General features: G+C 36.7%; 1 protein-coding gene across 5 annotated transcripts in view; it reads left to right on the top strand.

Moving 5' to 3' along the window:
- Positions 1–27,989, top strand: part of COMMD10 (COMM domain containing 10) — a 165,214-nt gene that overhangs the window by 39,159 nt on the left and 98,066 nt on the right. Inside the window, exon 6 of one of the 5 annotated variants that reach the window (XM_032627439.1) lies at positions 10,216–10,657. The exons of the other annotated variants lie outside the window; for them this stretch is intronic. Coding sequence (XP_032483330.1) covers positions 10,216–10,233 — 18 coding nt within the window. The 3' untranslated portion in view covers positions 10,234–10,657. Of the gene's footprint in view, positions 1–10,215; positions 10,658–27,989 lie in introns of those variants that run through there. 5 annotated transcript variants of the gene reach the window in all.

Genomic DNA, 27,989 nt, shown 5'->3' with positions numbered 1-27,989 from the left:
AAAGAAAAAGAATGGATTAGGTAGGTAGTTTGGGTGGTAGAAGAGGAAGCTGTGTCTGATTGCTTCTGTTTCTGAATGCAGTCATTAGTTGAGGTAGTTGGTAGGTCTAGAAGGTTTGGGAACAGAGGAAGTATGAAACAGTTATTTTGGATATTGGGAAAATGAATAAACTAGTTATTTTAGGCTGTTTCACTGTTACTGACCAGTGCTTATTGCCCACTTGAGATTTGTGACCATGAATTTGAAATGAGAACTGTTGAAATGGTGTACATTTTCCTTCATCCATTTTTAGTTGCTGTGATGCAACTGTGAAGTAGGTAGATAATTGGGTTTAATCAGCGTTTCATCTTTGCCAAGTGTATCAGGTGAAGGGAGAAAGGGACAAAGGATTGGCCTTGTGTACAAGGGAGTGATTTTAGTGATGGACCATGGATTCTAAATCAGATCAGTTGGAAAGTGAGGATATGGTGTATGTTGTGGGTGGCATGATGGAGAGTGAGAATCTGGCTATAAAACTGGAACCCTAGCCGCAGGCTCCCTTGAGTCGTTTGTCATACAGAGGACCCTCAGACACATTAGTTCCAGAGTCACTTGGGAATTTTTTATTTGAATCTTCTCCCTTCCTCTCTTCTTCCCTCTCTTTCCACTTCTTCCTTTCTTTTTATAATCGAGCAAAAATGCAGTTTCTTTCAGTGTTATTCCATTTTATCTCAAGGAGTTCCAACCTATCCGTCTTTAAAGGGCCATTTTATCCAAAGTTAAAATACTGCCACTTCCTTGGTAAGGGTAATATAATAATAACTCCAAAAATAACCCTTTTATAATTCTCAGCAGTAAAACAAATAGAATTATTATTCATATACAACTTTATTTATAGAATGAGCAAAGGCTGATGGAATTTTCCAGCCCAAAGAGATCTTAGATGGATATGGCAATGGATTCTTAGATATAATATCAAAAGCACGAATGACAAAATAGATAAATTGGACTTCATCAGAATTAAAAACTTGTGCATCAAAGGACATTATGAAGAAAAAGAAAAGGTAACCTAAAGAATGAGAGAAAATGTTTGCAAATTCCTGGTAAGGAATTTCTGTCTAGAATATGTAAAGAACTCCTACAACTCAACAACAAAAAGGCAAACAACTCAAATAAAAAATGGGTAAAGGACTTGCATAGACATTTCTCTAAAGAAGATATGAAAATGGCCAACATGCACATGAAAAGATACTCAACATCATTAATCACTAGGGAAATGCAAATCAAAACAAGAGTGATACTTCACACCCATTAGGATGGCTATAATTAAAAACAAAAAAAAGTAAAATAACAAGTGTTGGTGAGGATGTGTAGAAATTAGGGCCCTCATATATTGCTGGTGGAAATGTAGAGTGGTTCAGCCACTATGGGAAATAGTTTGTCAGTTCCACAGAAATTGAAACATAGACCTATTGAATGACTCAGCAGTTTCACTCCTAGATATATACCCAGAAGAAGTGAGAACAAGGACTCAAATATGTACATCTGCATGCATGTTTATAGCAGTACATAACAGTAGCCAAAAGGTGGAAACAACTCAAATGCCCATCAATGGATGAATGGATAAACAAATAGTAGTATACACATACAATGGAATATTATTGAGCCATAAACAGAAATGACGTCCTGATACATGCTACAATGTATATGAACCTCAAAAATATTTTTCTTAGTAAAAGGAACCAGACACAAAAGGTCACATATTGTATGGTCTCATTTATATAAAATATCCAGGTTAGGCAAATCCATAGAACCAACAAGCAGGTTAGCAGTTATCAAGACCTGGGGGAAGGAAAGAATGGGGACTGACAGCTTAAAGGTTATTGGTTTCTTTCTGGGGTAGTGAAAACGTTCTGAAATTAATGCACAGCATTGTGAATATATTGGAAACCACTGAATTGTATACTTTAAAAGGATTAAAATAGTACATTTTAGAGACAGAGAGAATGAGAGAGAGAGAGAGAGAGAGGAGGATGAAGGAGACCAACTTAGGGAATATTTCAACCCTCTAAGTTTACTGAGAAAACTCAGGCCCAGTGAGGTTGAATGGTTTGTCAGTTGATTATTGGCATAGCCAGATGAGACCCTAGTCTGATGGAATGAAGGGGGTACACTGGATTTAAAGTGTAAAAGTGAGATGACTTGAGTTTAAATTCTTAGACTGTGGGCAAGAATCTACATCTTTCTGCAGCTAATTTCCCAGTTTGAAAATGTGGCTAGTAATACCTGCCTTCTAGGATTATTGATAGAATTAAATATCTGTGAAGTTCCTATTATCAATAGAATGACTCTCACATAGTAGGCACTTAATGTTAATTAAATTTGAATTTGCAGTGCTATAGTTCAACATTGTGTTAGGAACAGGTTATTCTGGAAAATATTTTTAGGAGTGTATTATTTTGGAAGATAGTTGAGTACTGACTTGATGGCTTGTATAGTAGTTTGCCCTTATTAAAAAAATTGTTCAGTGTTACAGTATTCTCCTTTGTAACCAGGCTGTTGGAATTCAGATTGAATTTTCTGTAACCATCACTTTTAACAAATCACTGTTCCTTTTCTCTTAATTAGTAGAAATGATTCCCAAATGAATATGGAGGAAGAATACCACTTCCTTAATTACTAATATTGCATTGTAGGCTGCTTGAACTCCCTGTGGGGTTTTTTTTTTCACCCACAGTGACCTTTCATAGAGTATGTACTCTGAAAGAACAAGTCCACAGGGGTAGTATGGCATTGTGCCACTTATAAATGTAATTTTCTATTATCTTAAACCATCTTTGTTTTTATATCGCTATTCTTTTTTTTTTTTTTTTTTTTTTTTTTTTTTGGGTACGCGGGCCTCTCACTGCTGTGGCCCCTCCCGCTGCGAAGCACAGGCTCCGGACGCGCAGGCTCAACGGCCATGGCCCACGGGCCCAACCGCTCCGCGGCATGCGGGATCCTCCCGCACCGGGGCACGAACCCGTGTCCCCTGCATCAGCAGGCGGACTCTCAACCACTGCGCCACCAGGGAAGCCCTATATCGCTATTCTTGATTATAATACTTTGTATTCACTCTTTTAGCCACAAGGCTCAAAAATCTACAAATATTGAGTCTCAAAACACTCCAGTGAGGCAGGCATATTGCAATCATCCTTTTTAGTTAAGAGAGGAGGAGGAGGATATTATTTAATATTAAGTTAATGTATAATAATAGAAGAAATAGTCTACCAAAAATCTGTTGCTAATTTTACGATAGTCTTGTTTTAAAATGAGAAATCAAAAGTTCTTCTGCCTCATGTAAATGATGCTCAGATTTTCATCCTCATTTTAATTTGGGTATTTTCTCTACTTTTCAACTGATTTTTATGTATATTGACTTCTTTTGACTCCGAAGTACAAGAAAATATGAACATTGTAAGCATATACCTAAAGTAGCTTGAACGATTTAAATTTATCAAGCATTTTGCTGTAGACAGATAAGTAATTTATAGATTTATATATAAATTTATATTTAGATGTAATTTATAGATTTCTTAGCTTTGAGAGTGGGTATTGTGTATTCGTTTATAAGTTAAATTATAGTCACCTCCTCAGGTATTTTAGGTTGGCATGGTAATGACTAATAATAACACTGCTGCCATATAAGTGTATTTACACTTCTCTTTGATGGTACACATGTTATTTATGAATTAAGTACTACCTAATTCTATGTATTTCAGCTGTCTCCTTCTAAAGAGTAGAGATCTTCGGAGATGAGGGGATATTATATAGGACAAGAACAAGTTTAAAAATAAAAACAAGTTTAAAAATACAGTTTAGGGCTTCCCTGGTGGCGCAGTGGTTGAGAGATCACCTGCCGATGCAGGGGACGCGGGTTCGTGCCCCGGTCCGGGAAGATCCCACATGCCGCGGAGCGGCTGGGCCCGTGAGCCATGGCCGCTGAGCCTGCGCGTCTCGAGCCCGTATTCCGCGATGGGAGAGACCTCAGCACTGAGGGGCCCGCGTATCGCAAAAAAAAAAAAAAAAAAAAAAAATACAGTTTAAAATGAGGTCTAATTAATGGTAATTCCTAAAAAAAGGTAAACATTTCTCATAAGGAAATTTTGTTTATTTAAGAAGTAAACCCACAAGTTGCCTTGGGTCAGTTCATATGGATTATGACCTATTTGGAGGCCGAGGGGGCCTCTAATTTCTTCATAATATTATATGAAATATGCAGGTGGCTGAGATACCTCATTGTCTCTTTCCTAAGTGCTGCCACTTTGTATTTTTCTGAATTCTAGTCAGCCTAGGTGGATGGAGCTCATTAAAGCTGAGTGTCTGGATAGCTGCAGTGCACAGAAAGTAACCACTATGCCTGATACTGCCACATTTAAACAATTAAGAAGGTAATGATAATAGATAACATTTATTGACCATTTAATATATGCCAGGTATCCTACGTGCTTTTATACATTGTCTCAAAGGACCCTTGAAATTAATAAACAATAAGTCACTTTTTTTTTATTTGCCCAGAAGGACTGAAAATAATGTACAATTTAATAAAGTAACCACTGTGCTTCCACAGTGATTACTTTGCCGTCTGTCTTTAGTGAGGTCCATGGCTAGTGCCTATTCTCATAGTCTATATGGTTTTATCTTGCTCTTAAACATTTTGTTTTGATAGTCATGAAACTCTCTGGAGGGTAGGTGATTTATTTCCATTTGCCAAGTGTGAGGAGTGAGAGAATGACCTTGATAGACAATTGCATTGAGAGTTTTCCTATTCTTTTCTGGCAGGGCTGTCTGGGTGATGAAGTACTCATAGTAATAGAGAATCAGGGAGTTTCTGGTAGTAAAATAGAGTCTGTACCGGATTTTTCTAGATGATGGCTGCTCAGCTGAAGTGCAAGTAGGTAACAGGTTAGCTGAATATTGATTGCCCCGTTCTGCCCTTGGAGCAGCCAAGCAGTGTCTGGGGGAACTGGAGGGCCCAGCCAGTCACCCAGCCTCAGGCTGCCTTGTTGGTTAACCACGCTGTAAAGTACAAACATGATCATTTTTTTTGTCAGCGCCAGGATGTGAATTAGGCTTAGGAAACATGATTTCCCTCAGAAATGGGAAGAAGTAGAAATTGTAAAATATTTTATCTTTTTTTTATACCTAATTCTCTCTATCCTGTTGTTTAATTGCTGGTGGGATGTTGAATTTGGAGCTTGAAAATTGTACTTAGCAGCTTAACCATAGCCACTTGCATGAAAGTTTAAACATTTCCTGACCAGAATGTGTCTACCAGTCAATTGTATATATTGACACAGGGCAAACTTGACCTGTTTACTTGAGGGTGCTTTTCGCTTCCAATATTCTTTTCGGGGAAGTTTGGTTTACAAATAGTTTTAGGTAATTTTTGAAACTCTGATGTAAAAATTCTATCAGATAGTTTATATTTCATTAACTTACATTAAAAAATCTATCAGTTTATAATTCATTAACTTACATTAAGCGATTCATATTGCAAATTGGCCCAAATCTGCCTTTATTAGCTGCCTTTATTAGCCCACATAGTTTTCCCTAATCCTCATTTCTGCCAGCCTCTCCCATAAAACTTCTTATTTTTCTTTTTGCACATTAATATTAAAAAGAGTGATGTCCTCTTTTTTTTCTTTTATGTATAAGGAATCTTATGGAGAGATGGGTTTTAGGGTCTCTAATGTCGGTGCAGAAGGTGGTGATCTCATAGAGACAAGACTCTTCCTGGGAGGGAGAGGAAATCCCTTAGGAAAGTACCACATTGGATCCCATCATAGCATTTCTTATTAAGTCAATTTCGGCGGTATTATTTTTCTTCAGAAGTTTGTTGGAACAGTTTGCTGTTTCTTTAGTTGAACATTTAGATTTACAGTGCATGTATGTCTTTTAGCCCTAGAATCACCTTAGTACATGAGGCCTCAGCACGCATCGACTGAGGAAACAGAAGATTCACATTTTCCGTCTCACACTCACACTGACTCCAGGAGTTACACTTGTTCAGGGAATGGTGGGCCTCATTGCTTGCATTATTTAATTAGTATTCTATCTCTGTTTGCAGAGTGTATAGTTGAAGTCCATATATATAGTTGAATTGAACTGAATCACAGTTAAATTCACATGAATTAAATATGTCGCTTGTATTAACTGATGACTTGTTTGTGCTTTGGTCCCTCTTATGTTTTACTAATTTATGCCTTCAGAATCTTCAAGTTCTCTTGTCTTAGAATTTAAAAGTACTAGTGTGTTCATTAAGAAAGTCTCCTGCGTATTACCAATCTCTTACTGATTTATAGGATTAGAGCCTGTTAGGAGAGAAAAAAGGTTCTTAAATATAAACTCACTGGTATTCTATATTTGTCAGGGAAGTATATTCTTGTAAAAATCTTATAGGTAAACAAACATTCTGTGTGTCCTAGTGAAAAAAGGAGGGGATAAGATAGTATAGACGGTAGTTCCTAACTTTTAAATTTGACAGGGAGGAATGTGAGTATATTGACCTAGTTAATGCCAATTTGAAGAATTCTAATATGATTCCCTATTTTCCTTCAAATTGTATTGAGCCAGGTTCTGTTGGTACCAGCCATGTTATTTTAATTGGATTTAGATTCAGACATGACTGTCTCCCATGGCTTCCATTCTTGTACGCCCTACTTATACTGCTTTGTACAGTAGGGGTTTGCCTTTATTTATATTTGCAGCATTAATCACCTATTAATTTTTCATTTTAGGTCGCTAAAATATATCACATACATTAGTATAAGAACTATAAAAATCAATTATCCTAATAAATTGTGGAGCAAAAAAATTGCGAACAACTGTGATTTTAATTTCTTATACTTTAAAAGGTCTGGTTGAAGATTTTTATTCATGGTTCCTTCCCCCCTCACCTCTCCCATGTTAATATTGTTGTAGAGAAGGTTTAGACTTTGTTACTAAATACACACCTTATTAAATAGGTGTGTGTCCTGGGACAAAGCATTTCTCTGGTTCCTAGTTATTTCTACCATTCAGCTAAAAAATAGCTCTGTATTACATTTGACAGATAATACAGAATAATGTAAAGGACTTTGAAGGTGGCATTGGTATGTAGTAAAAGCAACACAGGCTTTGGAATCACACTGTTTACCGCTTGGGAAATAGCTAAAGAATCTCGAGCGGTTACTTACCTGATTGAGGCTCAAATTCTGATCTGAAAGTTTGGACAACAATAGCAACCTTCCAAGGTTTTTCTGAGAATTAAATATGGTAGGAAATGTAAAAGTGTCTATTACATACAGCACATTGGTATCTTCATTACTTAAAAAGGTCTTTCCAGTTTAGAGCAGCAAAATTGAAATGCCTAACTCTTTATAAGGCCATTATTAAGTTTTGCCAGAAGTAGAACTAGTTGTGAAGGTAGAAGGCATAAAGAAGATAATTCCTTCCTTTTTTTTTTTTTTGTCTAATATCTTTAGGATAAATTTAGGAAGAAAATGTTTAAGGGAAGATTAGGTCTATTAAAAGACCTTACTGAATTTTGTTCTTTGATGCTAGTGACCTTCTTTTCCTAGCTGTTTGAACCAAGTGAAAAAGGTTAATAAAGCTCTACAATAAAATGATCTGATTAAAAATAAAGCTGCATACTTAATAAAAAGCCTGTCCCTTTGCTTACAACAAGTGGGAGAATATAACTTTGAATGTTTGATGAATGCAGAACGTTAACAAGAGTTATGAATATACCTGCTCAATTTTAAAATAAAAATGAAAAGTTTGAAATATACAGATCACCAGATGAGAGTATAAATTATTATTGGGAAGCTTATATAAAATAGAAATTAGAGAGATTATGGGCATCCTAATCTCACATTATTATGAAGATATGAAAAATTAAATGAAGTGTCTTCAAATTTTGTATTTTTAACCAGAGAAAAGTTATTTTCTGAGTACTTCTATTTACAAAAAACAGCCACTGACTTGGTTCTAAAAAAGTTAGATTATTTAAGTCCTGTAAGAATTTCATCTGAAATAGTTTTAGCAGCATGCAGTATCAGTAATTATACTATGAAGTCAGCATGATGTCTGGATCTTCTAAAACTGTTTTGAAATTTGCTTAGTGCAGTTTTACCCAAATGTGTTAGTGACCTTGAGAATTTTTTTAAAAACAATACCAGTTACAGTGGTGTCCTGTGAAAGAAGTTTCAGTAAACTGAAGTTAATTTAAAATTACTTACGATTATCACTTTGTCAAGAGAAATTATTTAACATGGCATTTCCCTCAATTGATAATAACATAAACAAAGAAGTAGACTTTAAAAATATTACTGATAAGTTTGCTTCCATAAAACCAGGAAAGTAAACTTAAAACATTCTGTTGTTGATATAAATAAAATATTTAAACTTAAACTGTTATGAATTTCAGTTTCTCAATAATGTTCTGGAAAAATATTAACCATTAAAATATGCATTAAAACGTGAATGGGGGCACACGTTTTTCCTTTAGTGTCAAGGTCCAGGCACTGATAAGAACTTTACAGTAGTATACATTCATTCCTCCCAATCCCTGGCCTTTTGCTTTTATTATCACATATTTTTCTTAAATATGTTATAAACCTTACACTATACTATTTTTGTTTAAATAAATAATTATCTTTTACAGATTTAATTAAAGTCCCAAGTCAGTTGGTTTAAGATATGGAGATTTTTCTGGGTGGGCTTGGCCCAAGCTGTTCACTTTAAAAGCAGAAAGTTTTCTCTGGCTGGTAGCAGAAGAGAAATCAGAAAGATATGAAGCGTACAAAGGACTCTGCGTGTTGCTGGTTTGAAGATGGAGACATTGGTGAGAAAGAATGAGGGCAACCCCTAGGAGAAGAGAGTGTTTTCTGGTTGACAGCAAGGAAACAGGGAACACAGACCATTAGCTGCAGGAACTATATTCTGCCACCAACCTGAATGAGTGTGGAAACAGATTCTTCCCCAGAGCCTCCAGATAAGAGCCCTGCCTGACATCTGATTACACCCTTGTGAGAGGCCAGCCAAGCCTGTCTGAACTGCTGACCTACAGAACTATGAACTAATAATTTGATGTTGTTTTAAGCCACTCAGTTTGTGGTAATTAGTTATATAGGAATAAAAATACTAATATAACTTATAAGACCTTTTGTCAATCTGAACATTTCTATGAGGCTTTGTCTTAGCTCTTTCTGAAATCTTAACACAGCATGTTACAGCCCTACTCTGGATTTGATCTTTACCTGAAAGCCATTTCATTATTTGAGAATCGTTTTGTCATCTGGAGGTCCTTGTAACTTCACACACTTTTATTTAACCCAGCAAGTCCTTGCTCTTTTGGAGCTAATAGTTCATTCTTTAGCTCATCTCTTTCCTATATGCAACGAGAAGAAACCCAGTGGCACTTTTAGTCATCGAGTTCATTAGGAACATTTCTCATTTTCAATTTTTCTGCCAGCAACAGTATTTCTAAACTTCCCTCCAAAATAAAACAAGGAACCCCTTTCTTGCATCTTCCAATCACATTTCCATACTTTTAAACCCTTACCAACAACCCCTTCTGGTCCTTTTAGGCTTCCACTAACACTGTCCTCAGTGCCCTTTAGGCTTTAACCTGATTCCAGTGCCAATGGCAGCTAAATCCAAGAGCATCCTAAGGCAGACGTGCATGACATTTTTATGACCTAGGCTCGTAAGTCACATAGCATAATTTCTGTTGTCCTCTGTTGGTTGAAGCAGTCATAAAGGTCTGCAAGCTTCAGGGGGCAGGGATATTGACCACACTTCTCTATGAGAGAAGTGTTAAGGTCATATTGAAAGAGGGGCCCGTGGGATAAAAGATATTGTGTCTATATTTGGAGAATTAAATCTACCACAGATCTCAACATTTTAGCTTGTACTTTAAAATTGCATTTTGTCTGATTTGTAATGCTCTTTCAAAATATAATGCTACCAACCCTGTAGCCCATTTCACAATTATAGATTTATGGGAAAATCTAAGGTTTTATTTATAACAGTCTTATATCCAATACTGACATCAGCCAACTGGAACATTCTTTAATTTAAAAATTAAATTTAATTAAAGTTATTAGTGATTAAAGCTGATTTTTTTTCTTGTTTAATGAGTTTAGATTTTTAAAGAAAAGTATTTTCTTAACTGAATCAATCTGTAACCCTCTTTTATACTTTGTGTTACAGATTTCAGAAATGGTGTAGCAGTAGAATATGAACTGGACAAATACAAGTTATGATGTATGATTTTTCAGCCTTTTTTTTTACAGTGGTGCCTTTTTCTTTAAGAGAAGGTTCTAAGTGTAGAATATTATTATTTTGTGGTATACATGTCTCTTCTCACCGAAGTCAAGCTGATCGTCAGCTGCGATACATACTGAAGCCTTGAGGGAAGGTTCTCTCATCTCTTGTGGCTTCTCTCATCTCTGCTCTTTGCCTGGCAGAAAAAGTCTAGGACTTTGCTTTCAGCTGTAATGGGGCTAGGAGGCAATTCTACTCAAACGTTTCTCATCACAGTAAAATTTCACAAGGAACTTCTGAAGAACAAGTAGATAAATGATGGAGGAATAATATTTTATCAGGACTTTTTGAATCGCTATTGAGCACACATCTTAAAAAACTATTATTGAGGGACTTCCCTGGTGGCACAGTGGTTAAGAATCTGCCTGCGAATGCAGGGGGCATGGACTCGAGCCCTGGTCCAGGAAGATCCCACGTGCCGCGGAGCACCTAAGCCCGTGTGCCACATACTGAGCCTGTGCTCTAGAGCCCGCGAGCCACAACTGCTGAGCCCACATGCCACAGCTACTGAAGCCCGCGCACCTAGAGCCCATGCTCCACAACGAGAAGCCACCGCAATGAAGAGTAGCTCCCGCTCGACGCAACTAGAGAAAGCCTGCGCACAGCAACGAAGACCCAATGCGGCCAAAAAGAAAACAAATTTTAAAAAGAAAACAAAAAAGAACTATTATTGAAAGTGAATGGTGCTCCTGATGAGAAACGGTGATAGTTCATCTCATAATATAGTACCTGCTAGATTTTACTGAATCATTAAGCAAACACAGGGAATCCTTTCTTCCCCTTTTGTCTTAAACAGGCTGACAGAATAAATCAGTGTTGCTTTGATTACATGAATTGAATAAAATCTCAGCAGAGCATATCATTTAAACAAAATAGTTCTGTCTAAAGTGCTTTTGAACCTGGACACGTTCCTAGTTCTTTGGCTGCCACAGTCCTGTGGTCTCACTGATGCACATCTTTTATACATGTTAAATTATGTCTGTACAGAAAAGTACATAAAACACAAATGTACAGTTAACCACAAAGCTGACATACGTGTAACTACTACACAGATCAAGATATAAAATATTGCCAGCTTGCCAGAACTCTCCTTGGCCTCTTCTAAATAGTTTCCCCTTCTTTTCCTTCTCATGTAGTCTACCTTCTATGATATTTTCTTTTTGTTTTTGTATTTTTACCCCTTAATCATACATCTCTAAACACCACAGTTTAGTTTTAACTGTTTTATTTTTGACTTTATTTAAAAAGAATTATATTATTTTCTTGTGTTGCTTGCTTCAAAATTATGTTTTTGTTATTCATTTTTGTTGCATATATAGTTTATTTACATTGCTGTGTAACATTATTATATGAAAGAACACATTTTATTCAGTACAGTTTTTAAAAATTTATATTCATATTCATTACAATGTTGATAGGCATTTGGGTTGTTTCCAGTTTTTAGCTATTATGAGTATTACTGCTGTGGACATCCTGGTGCATGCCTCTTGTTACATATGATCATCCATATCTGTTGGGTATCTGCCTGGGAGTAGAATTGCTGGATGTTATTATATGCGAAGAGTCAAACTTATAACTGTTTTTGAGACACACTTTTTCTAGACTTATTTTGGGTGTGTCAGACTTCTGTGAGACAACTCCTTTAAGACCATAGAAGGCCTTTTATTTAGCTGAGGGGGTCTTGTAGGCCCCTTCATTATTCTTTTAGAGACATTAATGAGGGGGTTTTACATCTTGATTTGGTCTACAGTCCCAGACTATACATTTGGAGAATGTTTTGCCAGCTGAGAGACTGGATGAGAAGCAGTTGTGTTTTCCAACCCAACAAGTCCTGGCCCTTCTTTATTCCTTCTAAATTTTGCTTGTAAACGGATCACTTTTTTCTTTAGCTCATCTCTTTTTTGCCCTGTTACCTTAGTCGTGCACAGCTGGGAACAACCAGCTGCCTTAACATTTGCCTGGAAATCTCAGACAAATCTAAATGTTTATTAAGTAACTTTTTCATCTTCTGAGTACTATAGAGAACACAATTTTGCCACATATTTTGTTACTACATGCACAAATTCCCTTTTTTTTCAGCGTGAGGTGAAAATTTTCTTACCCTTTTCCAGCTTTTGCTAAGAGTTTGCTCACCATTTTTCAAGCCTTAGGTCACTGTTTGGTTCCAAAACCAATATTACATATTTTATTTTTGAAATTGTGGCAGTACCTCACTTCTGATACCATCAGTTAGCTATTGCTGTAGAACGAACCCCTCCAAAACTCAGTGGCTTAGAACAGTAACCATTTATTGTTGATCATGGGTCTGTGTATGGGCAAGGTAGTTTGCTGGCTGGGCTTGGCTGGTCTCAGCTGGGCTTGCTCATGTGTCAGCAGTTTGCTGGGGCCACACTAGTTTAGGATGGCTTTAGTCACTGTGGCGATGCAGGTAGCTGGGCTTCACGTCTTCCATCATTTGGCAAGTTAACCTGGGCTTGTTCGTTTGGTTCAGAGGGAGCATGAAATGCAAGACGCAAGGCTTCTTGAGGCCTATAGGTGCGAACTGGCACACGGTTGTTTTCAACACATTCTGTTGGCCAGAGTAAGTCACACGTACAGGCCAAATCCAAGGAGTAGGGAAATAGATTCTAATTATGGATGAGAGACGCTTACAGAGTCACATTTCAGAGGTAATGTCTATAGTAAAGGGTGGAGAATTGAAGTTATTTTTACAGTCTTCTAAAGTATATATATGTTTAATTTTGAAGTAGTTTACACTCAAACCAACAGTGTATAAAGGTTGTATTTGTTCTGCATTGTTATCAGAACTTAGTAATGAATCTTTTTAGTTTTAGCTATTTTGCTGAGTGTCCAGTGGTATTTTATTGTGGTTTCAATATTTTTTTTTTTTAATTTCTAATAAGATGGCTTTCCTTTTTTCCCCTTTTACTGGCTGTTTGAATATCTGCTTTTGTGAGGGAGGAGGGGAGAAGTACCTCCAGAAGAGAGTTTACTTCTGAGCTGCTTCTGACCCTCAGCTGTAAATCATTACTTTGTTGTTAGCTATCCAGTGCCTTCCAGCAAATGTTTTTAAGTTTTTGCTTTTAATTATTTCTTGGTAAGTTTTTCTAGTTAATCCTTAGTGGGAGAGTTGGTCTTAGGCTCCCATTCCTGGAAGTAGAATAATTCATTGCTATTTCTTTGTAGTTTTGACTTTCATGAATCTGAGAGATTTGGGGATGCCCATCTAAAGATTTAAGGGTTAATGTACATTATGGAAAGACCTTTGTAAATGAAATATCATCTGCCTTGCAAACAATGATTTTTTTTTTTCTGAGGCCTGACTAATCTGTTAGCAAACAATTTTGTTGTGCTTGACATGTAACAGGTGCTAACATCTTTTACAGTCTTGTCACAGGGAATAGAGGGTCTAGGTCATCATGTTCATTAATTAAGTCCAGGAAATTTTATTTCTCCTGTGGCTAATCACTTATGTTTGACATGAATCTGTCATTTGTGCCTCTAGTTTCCCTGCTTCTGCCTTTGTTCTGTGTAGCTTATTTTTCACATGGCAGTCATAATTTTTAGACATAATTCAGATTATGTTATTTCTCTGCTCAGTATACTCTAAGGGCTTCCCTTATTTATTTATATATTTACTTATTTATTTATTTATTTATTTATTGGCTGCATTGGGTCTTTGTTTCTGCGCGCGGGCTTTCTCTAGTTGCGGCGAGCAGGGGCTACTCTTCATTGCGGTGCGTGGGCTTCTCATTGTGGTGGCTTCTCTTGTTGCGGAGCACGGGCTCTAGGCGCATAGGCTTCAGTAGTTGTGGCACGTGGGCTCTGTAGTTGTGGTTCACAGGCTCTAGAGCGTAGGCTCAGTAGTTGCGGCACACGGGCTTCGTTGCTCCGTGGCCTGTGGGATCTTCCCGGACCAGGACTCGAACCCGTGTCCCCTGCATTGGCAGGCGGATTCTTAACCACTGTGCCACCGGGGAAGCCCTAAGGGCTTCCCTTATAACTAAAAGTAAGACTCAAAGGCCTTAGCATAGCCTGTAAGATCCTACTGGATATAACCCCATGCTGCCCGTTTAACTTTATCTGATACCTTTTCCCCTCTGTTCCCTCTGCCCTATCCACAGAAGTTGCCTTGTTTTTCCTGGAACACTTCACGGCCTTTGCAGTTTCTATTTCCTCTTCTAGAATGCTTCTTCCCTTGATATCCACATAGCTTGGTATTTCCCCTCTGTTAGTTTTCTGTTCAGATATCTTTTCAGAGAGAAGCCCTCCCTGAACACCTTACAAATGATTGTAGCATCTCTCCTGTCACTCTTTATCCCCCTTAACTTTGTTTTTCTTCATATAACTGTCATCTCCTAACATATTATTTATTAATATGTTTATTTACAGTTCCCCTGTCCTAGAAAGTAAACTCCACGAGAGCAGAAACATGCCTAAAACAGTGCCTGGCACACGGTAGACCTTCAATTACTATATTTTTAATGAATGACTATGTGGCTACTGCAGTATTTTTATTTCACACTTACAGACTGTTCTAAATTGATGAGCTAAATAACTAAGTTGAACAGCAGTAAAACATAGAAACTTATACCAGCAGATAGGACTGAGACCTTTGTTGACATAGTAGAAGAGCAGCTTTGAGCCCTGAGCACATCTGGCCATGATGATAATGTTAAAGATCTTTCTTCAGGCAGTGGCAGTGTTGACAGGGCATTGTCCTTCTGATTTTATAAACCAATAAACCCCAAATTAGGAATAGATTATAGAGGGAAAATATGTTTTCTGCATCTTGAATCTTTACGAGGATTTAAAAACAATATAATTATTTTAATTAAGCATTTATTGCTTAAGAGAGCTTGTTGTATAAATAAATATTTAATAAAATATGTCTAATGGGAAATAGAAAATTCAAATTTGGCATTTTAACAAATCCACCATTTTAACTGTTAGTAAATGGATTTGGGAATGCACTAATATAAAAGGTTTAATAAATTTAATATTTAGTGATTTCAAAGACATTGGGGGATAGTTTTCCAACTGTGTGCCTATACCTTACTTCCTTTGTCCTTGCACCAACAGCAAATCTCAGAATGAGGTGTGGGATATGTTATATTTTTATCAGTTACACAGGTATTTTTTGTGTTAGATGTGTTAGACACATCTCTTTGAGTATCACTGGTTTAAAGTAAGACTGTAATCATTGCTGGGTTAGGGACAAATCTCTACCACAGGGACAACAGCTGCATATTTACTGAATGTTTAGTATGTGCCATTGCTTAAAATATATTATCTAATTTGCTCTTTACAGTAACTCTGTGAAATAGATACCATTTATTATCTCCATTCTATAAAGAAGAAACTGAACAAGATCATATACCTAGTAAGTAACTGAGCTAAGATTTAAGCACAGGTCTGTCTGACTATAATTTAGTAAAGCATTCAGTGAATAACTCCTGATTTAGAGACGAAATTATTTCAGCACTTGATTTTCTATTTAAAATGGAAAAAAAAAGTCAGAAATGAGGATATGACGTGGAAAATCTATTGATGCTAAGCAACTATTTACATCAATTTCACTTGTTGAAGAAAATCAAGAAACAAATTTTGCATTAGAATAATAAAACTTGAAGATTCTGATCAAATTATAGTCCTTATATTTTGGGCAAATACAATTGTATATTTCTGATAACAAAATGTGTACTCTTTTTTTACTGAAGTATAGTTGATTTAGAGAATTATTTTAGTTTCAGGTGTTCAGCATAGTGATTCAGTATTTTTGCAGATTATACTCCATTACATGTTATTACAAGATACTGGTTATGATTCCCTGTGCTATACAGTATATTCTTGTTGCTTATCTGTTATATATATTGAAGTTTGTATCAGTTAACCCCAAACCCCTAATTGGTCCCTCCCTACTCCCCTCTCCCCTTTGGTAACCACAAGTTTGTTTTCAGTGTCTGTGAGTCTGTTTCTGTTTTGCATATACGTTGATCTGTATTATTTTTAGATTCCAAATATAAGTGATTCATACAGTATTTATTTTTCTCTGTCTGACTTATTTCACTGAGCATAATATTCTGTAGGTCTCTCCAGGTTTCTGCAAATGGCAGTATTTCATTCTTTTTATGGCTGAGTAATATTCCTAAAATGTGTATTCTTAATAAAGTATGAACATTATTCAAGACCTATTATGTCCCAAGCTCTGTGATAGGTGCTGAGTGGATAAAAATGGGTATTAAGGTTCCTCTTCTGGACAGACTCACAATGATATGATAGATGAAGACTTGGAAACAATGCAGTTAATTGGGAAATATGTTAAACACCTAAAATGGTGCCTGACATACTAGACGCTTATAAATAGTGATGAATTATGGACGTTTATTCACAGTGCAGTGTGAATATACAATGTATGGTATTGATTTTATGTAGATTCATAGGAAAGTGTCCACAGTGGAGTACATATTTGATTTAGGCCTTAAAAAGTGAGTGAAAAAACGAATGGATAGTCTGAGTAAAGGGAAGAGTATATACAATGACTAAATTCAGTAAGATTAAAACCTAAATATATTGCCCATGCCCACAAAGATACTTCATTTACCTCCCTTGTAGCTTTAAAAAAAGAAAAAAACAGAAGGTGTTTCCTTTACTGTGTGAGTACATTGTTCCAATAATATTGTATTATGACAGGGAGGCATTGACAAAATCAGGAATATTTATTTTTATTTTTTTATCTTTGAGCAATGTAGATACATAACCTAACTGTACCATATAAAGTACAGTAGATCAATCAGGATACTATTTAATCCTTAAAAGAGAGTATTGCCAAATATGTTGGCCTAAAAGAGTTATTTCATAAAACTTTGAACTTTATTGCCAAGTGATCATTTAGAAGCTTCAGGTGTCTAGTGAGTATGCTCCATTCTTAAGACTTTTAGGACAATTCAGGATGGAATAGTGATGGAGCAGGGACCTAATGTTATGCCTGATACATTAGATGCTCATAAATGGTAATGAGTTTTAGAGGTCGGTTCCAAGTGCCATTGGACAGCACATAGCGAGTTGTTTTCTGTCTGTCTGCTTCCCATCCTAGACTCTTGAACCCATCCTCTGCCTAGTAAGTAGATGAAATTAGAAATAGAGATATGGAAGAGACTACAGTATTTAGGTTATATGTGTCTCAGAATTGTTATGACTTTTCCTGTTGGTCACTGTTGGAAGACAAACTATGAATTTTTTAAAATGTAGATTTATTACGAAATTTTAGCTCAAATTCACACTTACTAATGTTTTACACTTTTTCTGGCATTGAGCTAATAAAGTCATTGTAATTGACCCTAAAACAGTAACTTAGGATCCTAATATCAGATCCTGCATCAGAAACATGAGAAAGACAAGGTCCTTGCTCTTTTTAATTAAGTGTGATAGATAAGGCTGGAAAGACAGGAAAGTAACTGAAGACAAATGAGTCTCTTAGGTGTGAGGTAATAGATCTGTATTCTTTAACCACTCTTTTGATTGCATCAATACAGATTTTGTTTGAAGGAAAAGCCTAAAGAAGGACTGCTATCTGTGAAAATACATAATAATACTGGAAATGTTGATCTGTTGATACCAGAAGCTTCCTTAACTTATATTTAAGCTTCTGAAATTGTCTTTGTCCTCAGAGCCTCAGCATATATATAAAGCTTCGAGAAAGCCCATGGCTTTCTTTAGTCAAGGAAATATGCATTCTTTTCACCTTTGTACTAAAATTAGTAGGAGTAAATAGAGTGTTTTAGGTTCTGTATTCTACTTCTCTCTTATGGGAAACAGCGTGCTTCAGTGCATTTGTTCTCATTTGCCGCTTGGAGGACCTGTTCTGTGGTGAAAATATCTGTCTTTTCTTTGATACTGAGATTGTCTTTCTTTTGATATTGTCCTTCCTTTCTTTTTTTTAAATGTTAATATCCTTTTGTTTTATTAAATAATGCTGATGGTAGGTAGTAGGGCTTAAAATATATATAATTTCTTAGAAAGTAAAATGTTGCCAGCCACATGAAGACCACCAATCGTGTGTGGGTGCGCGCGTGAGTGTTGTTCTGGTTTGTAAAATCTAAAAGTCTGGAAAGTACTGACTTAAAGGAAAGATCATAGGATTTGGATTCAGCAAACCTGGTTTAAATTTTTTCTCTGCTATCGTTATCTTTATCTCTAAAATGGGATGCGGATACTTATCTCAGCGTTGTTGTGAGGATTCACTGAGATAATGTAAGTGTAAAGGTAGTGCCTTGAGTATAATAGGAGCTGAATGAATTTAGTTCCTTCTCTCCTTTCTTAAGTTGTTGGGGGTAGAGGGAATCTAAGGTAAAGTCACCATTTAAATTGAATATAAATCCAAGAGGAAGAGATGAAGGAAGGAAAGGGCCTTGGCAATCCTCAGTTTGATGAGCCTCTTAGTAAAGGGATATGACATAGTGCCTTGTACATATTTGGAATTTAATAAATATGTATTGATTTTAAATTATTTGAAAATGTTGGATAAGGGAGTTATAAAATGTTTGAGTCATAAAACAAAGAAAAATAAATCAAATTTAGAGAAAAATTGAAAGATTAAAAATTTTATTGTTGTAGTAAAGTGAATCAGGCAATGAACAAAATACTGTGGTGAAGAATCCACCATTTTTACATTACACATTTTAATAAAGTGTTAAAAGTATTAAAAATTTTTCCAATCTCATTATACTTATAACAATAATTTATAATAATTCAAAAATGTGTTCTTTTTTGTTTTAAAGTATTTTCACACATTGTGACTTTGATGTTTCTACGTATGTACTATGCATATTAATATTTTATTACGTTTAATAGATGAGAGAAAACTGAAGGTAAGATGGTTAAGTGACTAGCATAGTTAGTCATGGTTAGTAAGTGATAATCAGACCAGATCTTAAGATAGCTAGTATAATTGTCTTTTATTTTTGTTGCTATTATTATGACAAAGACAACTTTATGAGGACCCAGTGATTTTAAGTATTTTATTTTCCCTTTTGCCTTCTGTGAAACTTTTTTTTTTTTTTTTTTTTGCGGTACGCGGGCCTCTCACTGTTGTGGCCTCTCCTGTTGAGGAGCACAGGCTCCGGACGCACAGGCTCAGCAGCCATGGCTCATGGGCCCAGTCGCTCCACGGCATGTGGGATCCTCCCGGACCAGGGCACGAACCCTTGTCCCCTGCATCGACAGGCGGACTCTCAACTGCTGCGCCACCAGGAAAGCCCTATGAAACATTTTAATCCTTATTCTTATACATTCAGAATTTAATAAAAAGGAGGATGATTTCCCCAGGGTCACATTAATGACCTTATAACTCTGAAGCAGAATATATTCACTGAACTCCCTTGCTTTTGCTGAATTACAGTGACAACAGTTGATGCCATGGCAGTTGGATAAAATCAGCCAAAGAAAATATTTCTTGGTGTAGATACTTGGAATAGATGATCTAGATACCTTTTTCACGTTTATGAGCAACTATATTTTTGGGTTTAAATATTTAGAAAGCCTTTTCAAATCGCTTTAAACACCTGGAGATTTCTGTGTACAATAATTTACCTGGACCAAACATATGCAAACCAGCTCTCATTTAGTGACATATATATACACACACACACACACACACACACACACACACACATATGTGGTGTCAACTGTGTCATCATATACAAGATATATGTATCTTACATACATATAGTGTATATATGTTTAACATTTTAATTGAGCATGCGCTGTAACCTTTGGTAGCTGTTGTCTCTACAATTAGATACCCATATAGGCTGTGGTCTAACCCAGTAGCTTTTGATAAATTTCTTTGCTATAAGAAAGAATATATTGGTTGGAGGTAGAGAGTAACCATGCCCCAGCCCAGCTGGATGGATTATGTATATTCCTCATTCCCGATAATTGAACTTGGTTAATTTAGAACTAATTTTGGTTAAAGGCTTTAAAGTATAGATAACACAGCAGTTAAATGAGCAGCAATAATGTGCACCTTGATGTCTGAAAGGACAGTTGGTAATATCTCTTGTCAAATCTGTGAGACTAAGTTAAGAAGCATAAGTCTTTTGGAAGAGATACTGGTACATGTCCCAATCAATGTTTAATTATCACAGAGAGGACACTGTATAGGATCTAATTTGGAGCAGTAATTTTGGAACTATTTTAGATGCAGCACCTTTTATCCCGGTAGTCACTCAGCTTCCCCCCACCCCTTCCTCCCTCGCTCTCTCTCTCTCTGTCTCTTTCTCTCTCTCTGTGTGTGTGTGTGTGTGTGTGTGTGTGTGTGTGTGTGTGTGTGTAAATATTTGACAAAAATTGAGCAACTCTTGTTGGAGTGAGGTAGCCAGGCATAGTTAGTTTATTTGGCCTGCTTGTACTCCCCCCCCTTAATTCCTAGAAATCTCTCTACCACCCTTAGGGCTCCTTACCACTTCTTTAGAGGTTCAAATAAGAAAAGAGGCATCTTTTGACTTAAAGAATAAGCTGTAGGGAAATAATAATTTACCTTAGTGAGAAATTTTTAAATAGTACAGCAGTTAACTAGATATATACAAATGCTTTTAATGTCAAAAGATAAAACATATCTGTTAGTACCTCTTATCTAGATCTGCTTAAATCTTTTAAAAGTATCTTCCTAAGCAGCTGCATGGCACAGGGAGGTCAGCTCGGTGCTTTGTGACCACCTAGAGGGGTGGGATAGGGAGGGTGGGAAGGAGGGAGACGCAAGAGGGAAGAGACATGGGGATATATGTATATGTATAACTGATTCACTTTGTTATAAAGCAGAAACTAACACACCATTGTAAAGAAGTTATACTCCAATAAAGATGTTAAAAAAAAAGTATCTTCCTAAAGTTTATCTTTTAAATGTTGGCTTTTTCTTCTTGAAAGCATCTTGTAATTAAAAAAAAAAATCCTCAAATCAGTATGAGAAGTTCTTGATTATTTTGTGAATAATTTATAGTTTATGGTTGGATTTATTTTGTGGCATTACATTCTTGAATTAGTCAGATTACTTTCACCAAATAGTGCTATTTTACTTTTTAAAACCATTTTTTTGGTATAGAACACTTCTTATGTTTTCTAAAATACATTAAATGATATATTTATTTTAATTTAAAAACTAAATGATGTGCAAAAAATACCCCACCCAATTTCCATTTGAATGAAATTTCTGTGTAAGTTTCTGGTTATGTCTTGTATATGAGTAAATAAGCCTAGTCTCTTCCGCTTGCCCCACTGAAGTTATGGGTTTATAGCCACGCGGGGTGATTGAGATTACTTTGTGTAACTGTTCTCCCTCACCAATAGAAACAAACTCTGGATTAGTCTGTATTTCAAATTACTGGTTAACTTGTGCTCTACCTCCAAGTAAGTGTGGGTAGTAGATAATTGTTTGTTCAAAGCTTTGGATAGATCTATGATGAAATTTCATCAATTTAGAGTAAGGCCTAATGAGCATGCCCATGTTGTCAAATCTTCATGCCATAACTGCTAATTAAATAAAAACGTTAAGCTAAAATAGTACCCATCTAGCTTTTTAAACTTTAATTATAAAAGCTAACTGTCATGGTTTACAAATGACCACAGATATCTTTATTTCAAGGAAATTTTGGGATACTTCATTTATTTACACATAGTATATGAAGTAAAAAAAAGAGTGTGGTTCTGAGCTTTACCGCTTACTAAGACTCAGTTTTATAATTTCGGGGAGAGGGAAGTGTATATCTTTCTTAGAAGGGGTTGTGTTGTACAGATCAAATATGATATTTGACATACAGCCGCTTAATAAGCTATAATGTGCTCTTGGTAAAATAGAGTGAACAGGAGTTATAGTCTGAACCCTGGAATCTATTTCAAGTCCTTGGAGGCTAGAGTAAAGCACCCCCTAAAGACTTGGAAATGAAGAAAATGCTTCATACAGGATAAGTCCCTCTGAGACTTATCTTGTATGTACACAAAATGAATCATGGCTAACATATGAAAAGTCACTGATAAAGTCAATATTTATCTTAGTCTGCAGTTGTAGCTTTTTCAGTTTATCAACATATCTAAAGAAGTATGGGCTTCTCTGAAGCTGCTCAAATGGCCTTGTGCTGTTGAAGCCCAAAGAGATCTCTGAGACAAGGACCAGAATTGGCAGTGCATGAAGAAAGGAAATTTAACTCAGAAAAGTCTGAATAATCTGGTTCCATTGTTGAGGGAGTGCCTGTGGTGAGAAGGATATTTCAGGCCATTAAAATATCCTGTTCATCAAACTCCCCTGGTTTTGTTTCTTGGCTCCAAGCACAGTTCTGACAAGGAATACAGTTGACCATATCATATTTTTGGTAAGTGTACTTATTATAAATTAATAATTAGCTATTCTTATAGGTCTTATGTACATAGTGTATTAGTTTGCTAGGGCTGCCATAACAAAATACCCCAGACTGGGTGGCTTAAACAACAGACATTTATCTCTAGCAGTTCTGGAGGCTGGGAAGTTCAACATCAAGGTGCCAGTAAATTTAGTTTCTGGTAAGGGCGCTCTTCCTGGCTTGTAGACGTCTACTTTCTCACTAGGTCCTTAGATGGGCTTTTCTCAGTGTGTATGCTCAGAGAGAGCAGGTTAGCTCTCTGGTGTCTCTTCTTATAAGGACACTAATTCTTTCAGATTAGGGCCCCACTTAACCTTAATTACTTCCGTAGGGGCCCCATCCAAATACAGCCACACTGGGGTTGGGCTTTAGTATGTGAATTTTGGGGGGCATAAACATTTAGTCCATAACACTTGGTTACCATGTATCTGTCTCAGAGGGGTGACCCCCCCCTTTTTTTTAAATCAATAGTAGATTTTTTTAAATCAATAGATTAACTTTTTTTTTAATACTTGTATTTTATGGCAGATAAGATAAAATACAGCCTGCCGATGCAGATATGGAGGACTAGTTTGCTGGGGAGCAAGTCTGTTTTGCTCTTTTCAGTCTCTCATAGCTAATTCCTTCACTTCCCTCAGTCCTCTTCTTAAATGTCATCATTCAAAGAGGAATATCTTACCACCCCATATAAAATACCTGCTCATTACTTTCTGTCTCCTTAACTTGTTTATTTGTCTTCCTTGAATTTATCATTATCTGACATATACTTGTTTCTTATTTTTGTGTCTATCAGCCCACTGAAATATAAACTCCATTAAGGCAGTGGCTTTTTTTTTTTCACTGCAGTAGTCACAGGGGCTAGAACAGTACTCAGCATGTAGTAGTTACTCAGTAAATAACTACACATGAATGGAATGTATGAATGGTTTTAAGTAGATGTCCTTATGTGAAAACATAGCACAGTACATGGCACAGAATTAGGGGTTTATTGAATGGCAGCACGAAAAGAAAAACGAGCATCCTTGTGGATTGCTTGTGGGAATGTAAAACAGTGCAGCCAGTGTGGAAAACCACATTGTGAGTCCTCAGAAAATCAAACATATTACCTTATGATCCAGCAGTTACACTTCTATGTATGTGCCCAGAAGAAGTGAAAGCAGGGACTCAGGTATCTGTACACCCATGTTCACAGTGGCATTATTCACAATAGCCAAAAGGTGGAGGCTACCCAAGTGTTTGTCGACAGATGAATGGGTAAAAATATAGTATATACATACCATGGGATATTATTCAGCGTTAAAAAGAAATGAAATTCTGACACATGCTACAACGTGGATGAACCTCGAAGACATTGTCCTAATAAGTAAAATAAGCCAGTTACAAAAGGACAAATAATGTATGATTCCACTTATATGAGGTACCTAGAGTAGTCAAATTCAGAGAGACAGAAAGTAGATAGAATGGTGGTTGCCAGGGGTAGGGGAGGAGGGAAATGAGGAGTTAGTGTTTAACGGGTACAGAGTTTCAGTTAGGGAAGATGAAAAAGTTCTGGAGACGGATGGTGGTGTTGATTGCACAATTATGTGAATGTATTTAATGCCACAGAACTGTACACCTAAAAATGTTTAGAATGGTAAATTCTGTTGATTTGAGTCTTCTCGCTTTTTTCTTGATGAGCCTGGCTAGTGGTTTATCAGTTTTGTTTATTTTCTCAAAGAACCAACTTTTAGTTTTATTGATCTTTGATATTTCCTTCATTTCTTTTTCATTTATTTCTGATCTGGTCTTTATGACTTCTTTCCTTCTGCTAACTTCAGGTTTTTTTTTTGGGTTCTTCTTTCTCTAATTGCTTTAGGTGTAAGGTTAGGTTGTTTATTTGAGATGTTTCTTGTTTCGTGAGGTAGGATTGTATTGCTGTATACTTCCCTCTTAAAACTGCTTTTGCTGCATGCCATAGGTTTTGGGCCATTGTGTTTTCATTGTCATTTGTTTCTAGGTACTTTTTGATTTGCTCTTTGATTTCTTCAGTGATCTCTTGGTTATTTAGTAGCATATTGTTTAGCCTCCATGTGTTTGTATTTTTTACAGTTTTTTTCTTGTAATTGATATCTAATCTCATAGCATTGTGGTCAGAAAAGATACTTGATATAACTTCAATTTTCTTAAATTTACTAAGGCTTGGTTTGTGACCCAAGATATCATCTATCCTGGAGACTATTCCATGAGCACTTGAGAAGAAAGTGTATTCTCTTGTTTTTGGATGGCATGTCCTATAAATATCAAGTCCATCTTGTTTAATGTGTCATTTAAAGCTTGTGTTTCCTCATTTATTTTCATTTTGGTTGACCTGTCCGTTGGTGAGAGTGGGGTGTTAAATCCCCTACTGTGATTGTGTTACTGTTGATTTCCTCTTCTATGGCTGTTAGCATTTGCCTTATGTATTGAGGTGCTCCTATGTTGGGTGCATAAATATTTACAATTTTTATATCTTCTTGGATTGATCCCTTGATCATTACATAGTGTCCTTCTTTTTCTTTTTTAATAGTCTTTATTTTAAAGTCTATTTTGTCTGATATGAGAATTGCTACTCCAGCTTTCTTTTGATTTCCATTTGCATGGAATATCTTTTTCCATCCCCTCACTTTCTGTCTGTATGTGTCCCTAGGTCTGAAATCGGTCTCTAGTAGACAGCATATATACGGGTCTTGTTTAATGTATTCAGCCAGTCTGTGTCTTTTGGTTGGAACATTTAATCCATTTACATTTAAGGTAATTACCGATATGTATGTTCCTATTACCATTTTCTCAATTTTGGGGGGTTTGTTGTTGTAGGTCTTTTCCTTCTCTTGTGGTTCCTGCCTAAATAAGTTCCTTTAGCATTTGCTGTAAATGTGGTTTGGTGGTGCTGGATTCTCCTTGCTTTTGCTTGTCTGTAAAGGTTTTGATTTATCCGACGAATCTGAATGATATACTTGATGGATAGAGTAATCTTGGTTGTAGGTTTTTCCCTTTCATCACTTTAAATATGTCCTGCCACTCCCTTCTGGCTTACAGAGTTTCAGCTGAAAGATCAGCTGTTAACCTTATGGGAATTCCCTTGTATGTTATTTGTTGCTTTTCCCTTGCTGCTTTTCATATTTTTTCTTTGTATTTAATTTTTGATAGTTTGTATGTGTCTTGGCATGTTTCTCCTTGGATTTATCCTGTACAGGACTCTGCACTTCTTGGATTTGATTGACTATTTCCTTTCCCATGTTAGGGAAGTTTTCAACTATAATCTCTTCAAATATTTTCTCAGTCCCTTTCTTTTTCTCTTCTTCTTCTTGGACACCTATAATTTGAATGTTGATGTGTTTAATGTTGTCCCAGAGGTCTCTGAAACTGTCCTCAATTCTTTTCATTCTTTTTTTCTGCTCTGTGGTAGTTACTTCCACTATTTTATCTTCCAGGTCACTTATCCATTCTTCTGCCTCAGTAATTCTGCTATTGATTCCTTCTAGAGAATTTTTAATTTCATTCATTGTGTTGTTCATCATTGTTTGTTTGCTCTTTACTTCTTCTAGGTCCTTGTTAAACGTTTCGTGTTTTTTCTCCATTCTGTTTCCAAGATTTTGGATCATCTTAGTATTATTACTCTGCATTCTTTTTCAGGTAGACTGCCTATTTCCTCTTCATTTGTTTGGTCTGTTGGGTTTTTACTTTGCTCCTTCATCTGTTGTGTATTTCTCTTTCTCCTCATTTTGCTTAACTTACTGTGTTTGGCGTCTACTCTTTGCAGGCTGCAGGTCTGTAGTTCCCGTTGTTTTTAGTGTCTTCCCCCAGTGGCTAAGGTTGGTTCAGTGGTTTGTGTACGTTTCCTGGTGGAGGGGACTGTTGCCTGTGTTTTTTGGTGAACGAGGCTTGATCTTGTCTTTCTCGTGGGCAGGAACGAGTCCGATGATGTGTTTTGGGGTGTCTGTGAACTTATGTTTTTGGCAGCCTCTCTGCTAATGGATGGGGCTGTGTTCCTGTCTTGCTAGTTGTTTGGCATGGGGTGTCCAGCACTGGAGCTTGCTGGTCCTTGAGAGGAGCTGGGTGTTAGTGTTGAGACGGAGATCTCTGGGAGAGCTCTTGCTGACTGATATTACGTGGGGCTGGGAGTCCGGTGTCCTGAACTCAGCTCTCCCACCTCTGAGGCTCAGGCCTCATACCTGGCCGGAACACCAAGGCCCTGTCAGCCACAAGGCTGCTAGTGCTGGAGGGTCTCCTGCAGAGGCAAGGGGTGGCCGTGGCTCACTGTGGGGACAAGGACACTGGCAGCAGAAGTTCTGGGAAGTACTCCTTGGCGTGAGCCCTCTTGGAGTCCAATAAGCATGTTTTTAAATGTAATTCTGGCTTCATGTTTATCTATGTAATTTTATAATCCCAGAAACAAAATAAAATAACTGAAAGGGAACCAATATAAAAACGAACAGTATTTTGCTATAAAAGTTCCTAAAAGAGCTGAGCTAGAGTTTGCCACTCTTTCGAAGTGTAATTATCTGAAATACTGAATATAGCTAAGCATTACCAAATATATTCTTATGGGCTTCCTAAAAAGAAGTTCTCAGATCCTGTTTTATCTTTAGCTACCTAAATTAATTGAAGAAAAGGAAAGGAAAGGAAAAAAATAAACTTCCCCTCATACCCTGATTTCATGATTTTGAAAATTATGAAATCATTTTAAGGTTTTATTACTTAAAAGAGTATTGCCTTATTTATCTTGCTTGATATAGACAGAGAAGTTGTCAGAGTTAATCAGTCACAGGTATTAAGGATCTGCTTGTCAAACACTGTGCTGTGTCTTGCTGAGTTTGCAACTAGTCGTTACCTCAAAAATCTGCCCAGAGTCACACTACTGGATAATGTCAGAAGCAGAGTTAGAACCCACGTTTCCTGGCCGTAGCGGAGTATTTTCTGTTTGTAAGCACCTATGAGCATATGTGGAGCGGGCTTTATTCAAGACACGTGGAAGAAGTGAGATGTTGAAGGGTATGAACAGGTGGTGGGGAGAAGACCTGGTGCTCCATGAGGGAGAGAGCTTAGAAGCCTTGGGGAAGAATAAAGGGAGCAGCCTAATGAGAGCGGAAGACACATAGTAGGAATTGTTAGAAACCTGGGGTTGGATTAAGGAGATCCTTGCAAACCGTGTACTTTTTATGTTGTAGGCTCTGGAGTGCTTTTATAGATTTCTGAAACAGAATGACTTGATAAAATTGTATTTTGGGACGATCATTCTGTGATGGTGAG

Source organism: Phocoena sinus, chromosome 3, assembly GCF_008692025.1.
Source record: "Phocoena sinus isolate mPhoSin1 chromosome 3, mPhoSin1.pri, whole genome shotgun sequence".
Taxonomy (NCBI): domain Eukaryota; kingdom Metazoa; phylum Chordata; class Mammalia; order Artiodactyla; family Phocoenidae; genus Phocoena; species Phocoena sinus.
The sequence above is the reverse complement of the archived record's forward strand: the minus strand, read 5'-3'. Positions and strand labels throughout refer to the sequence as shown.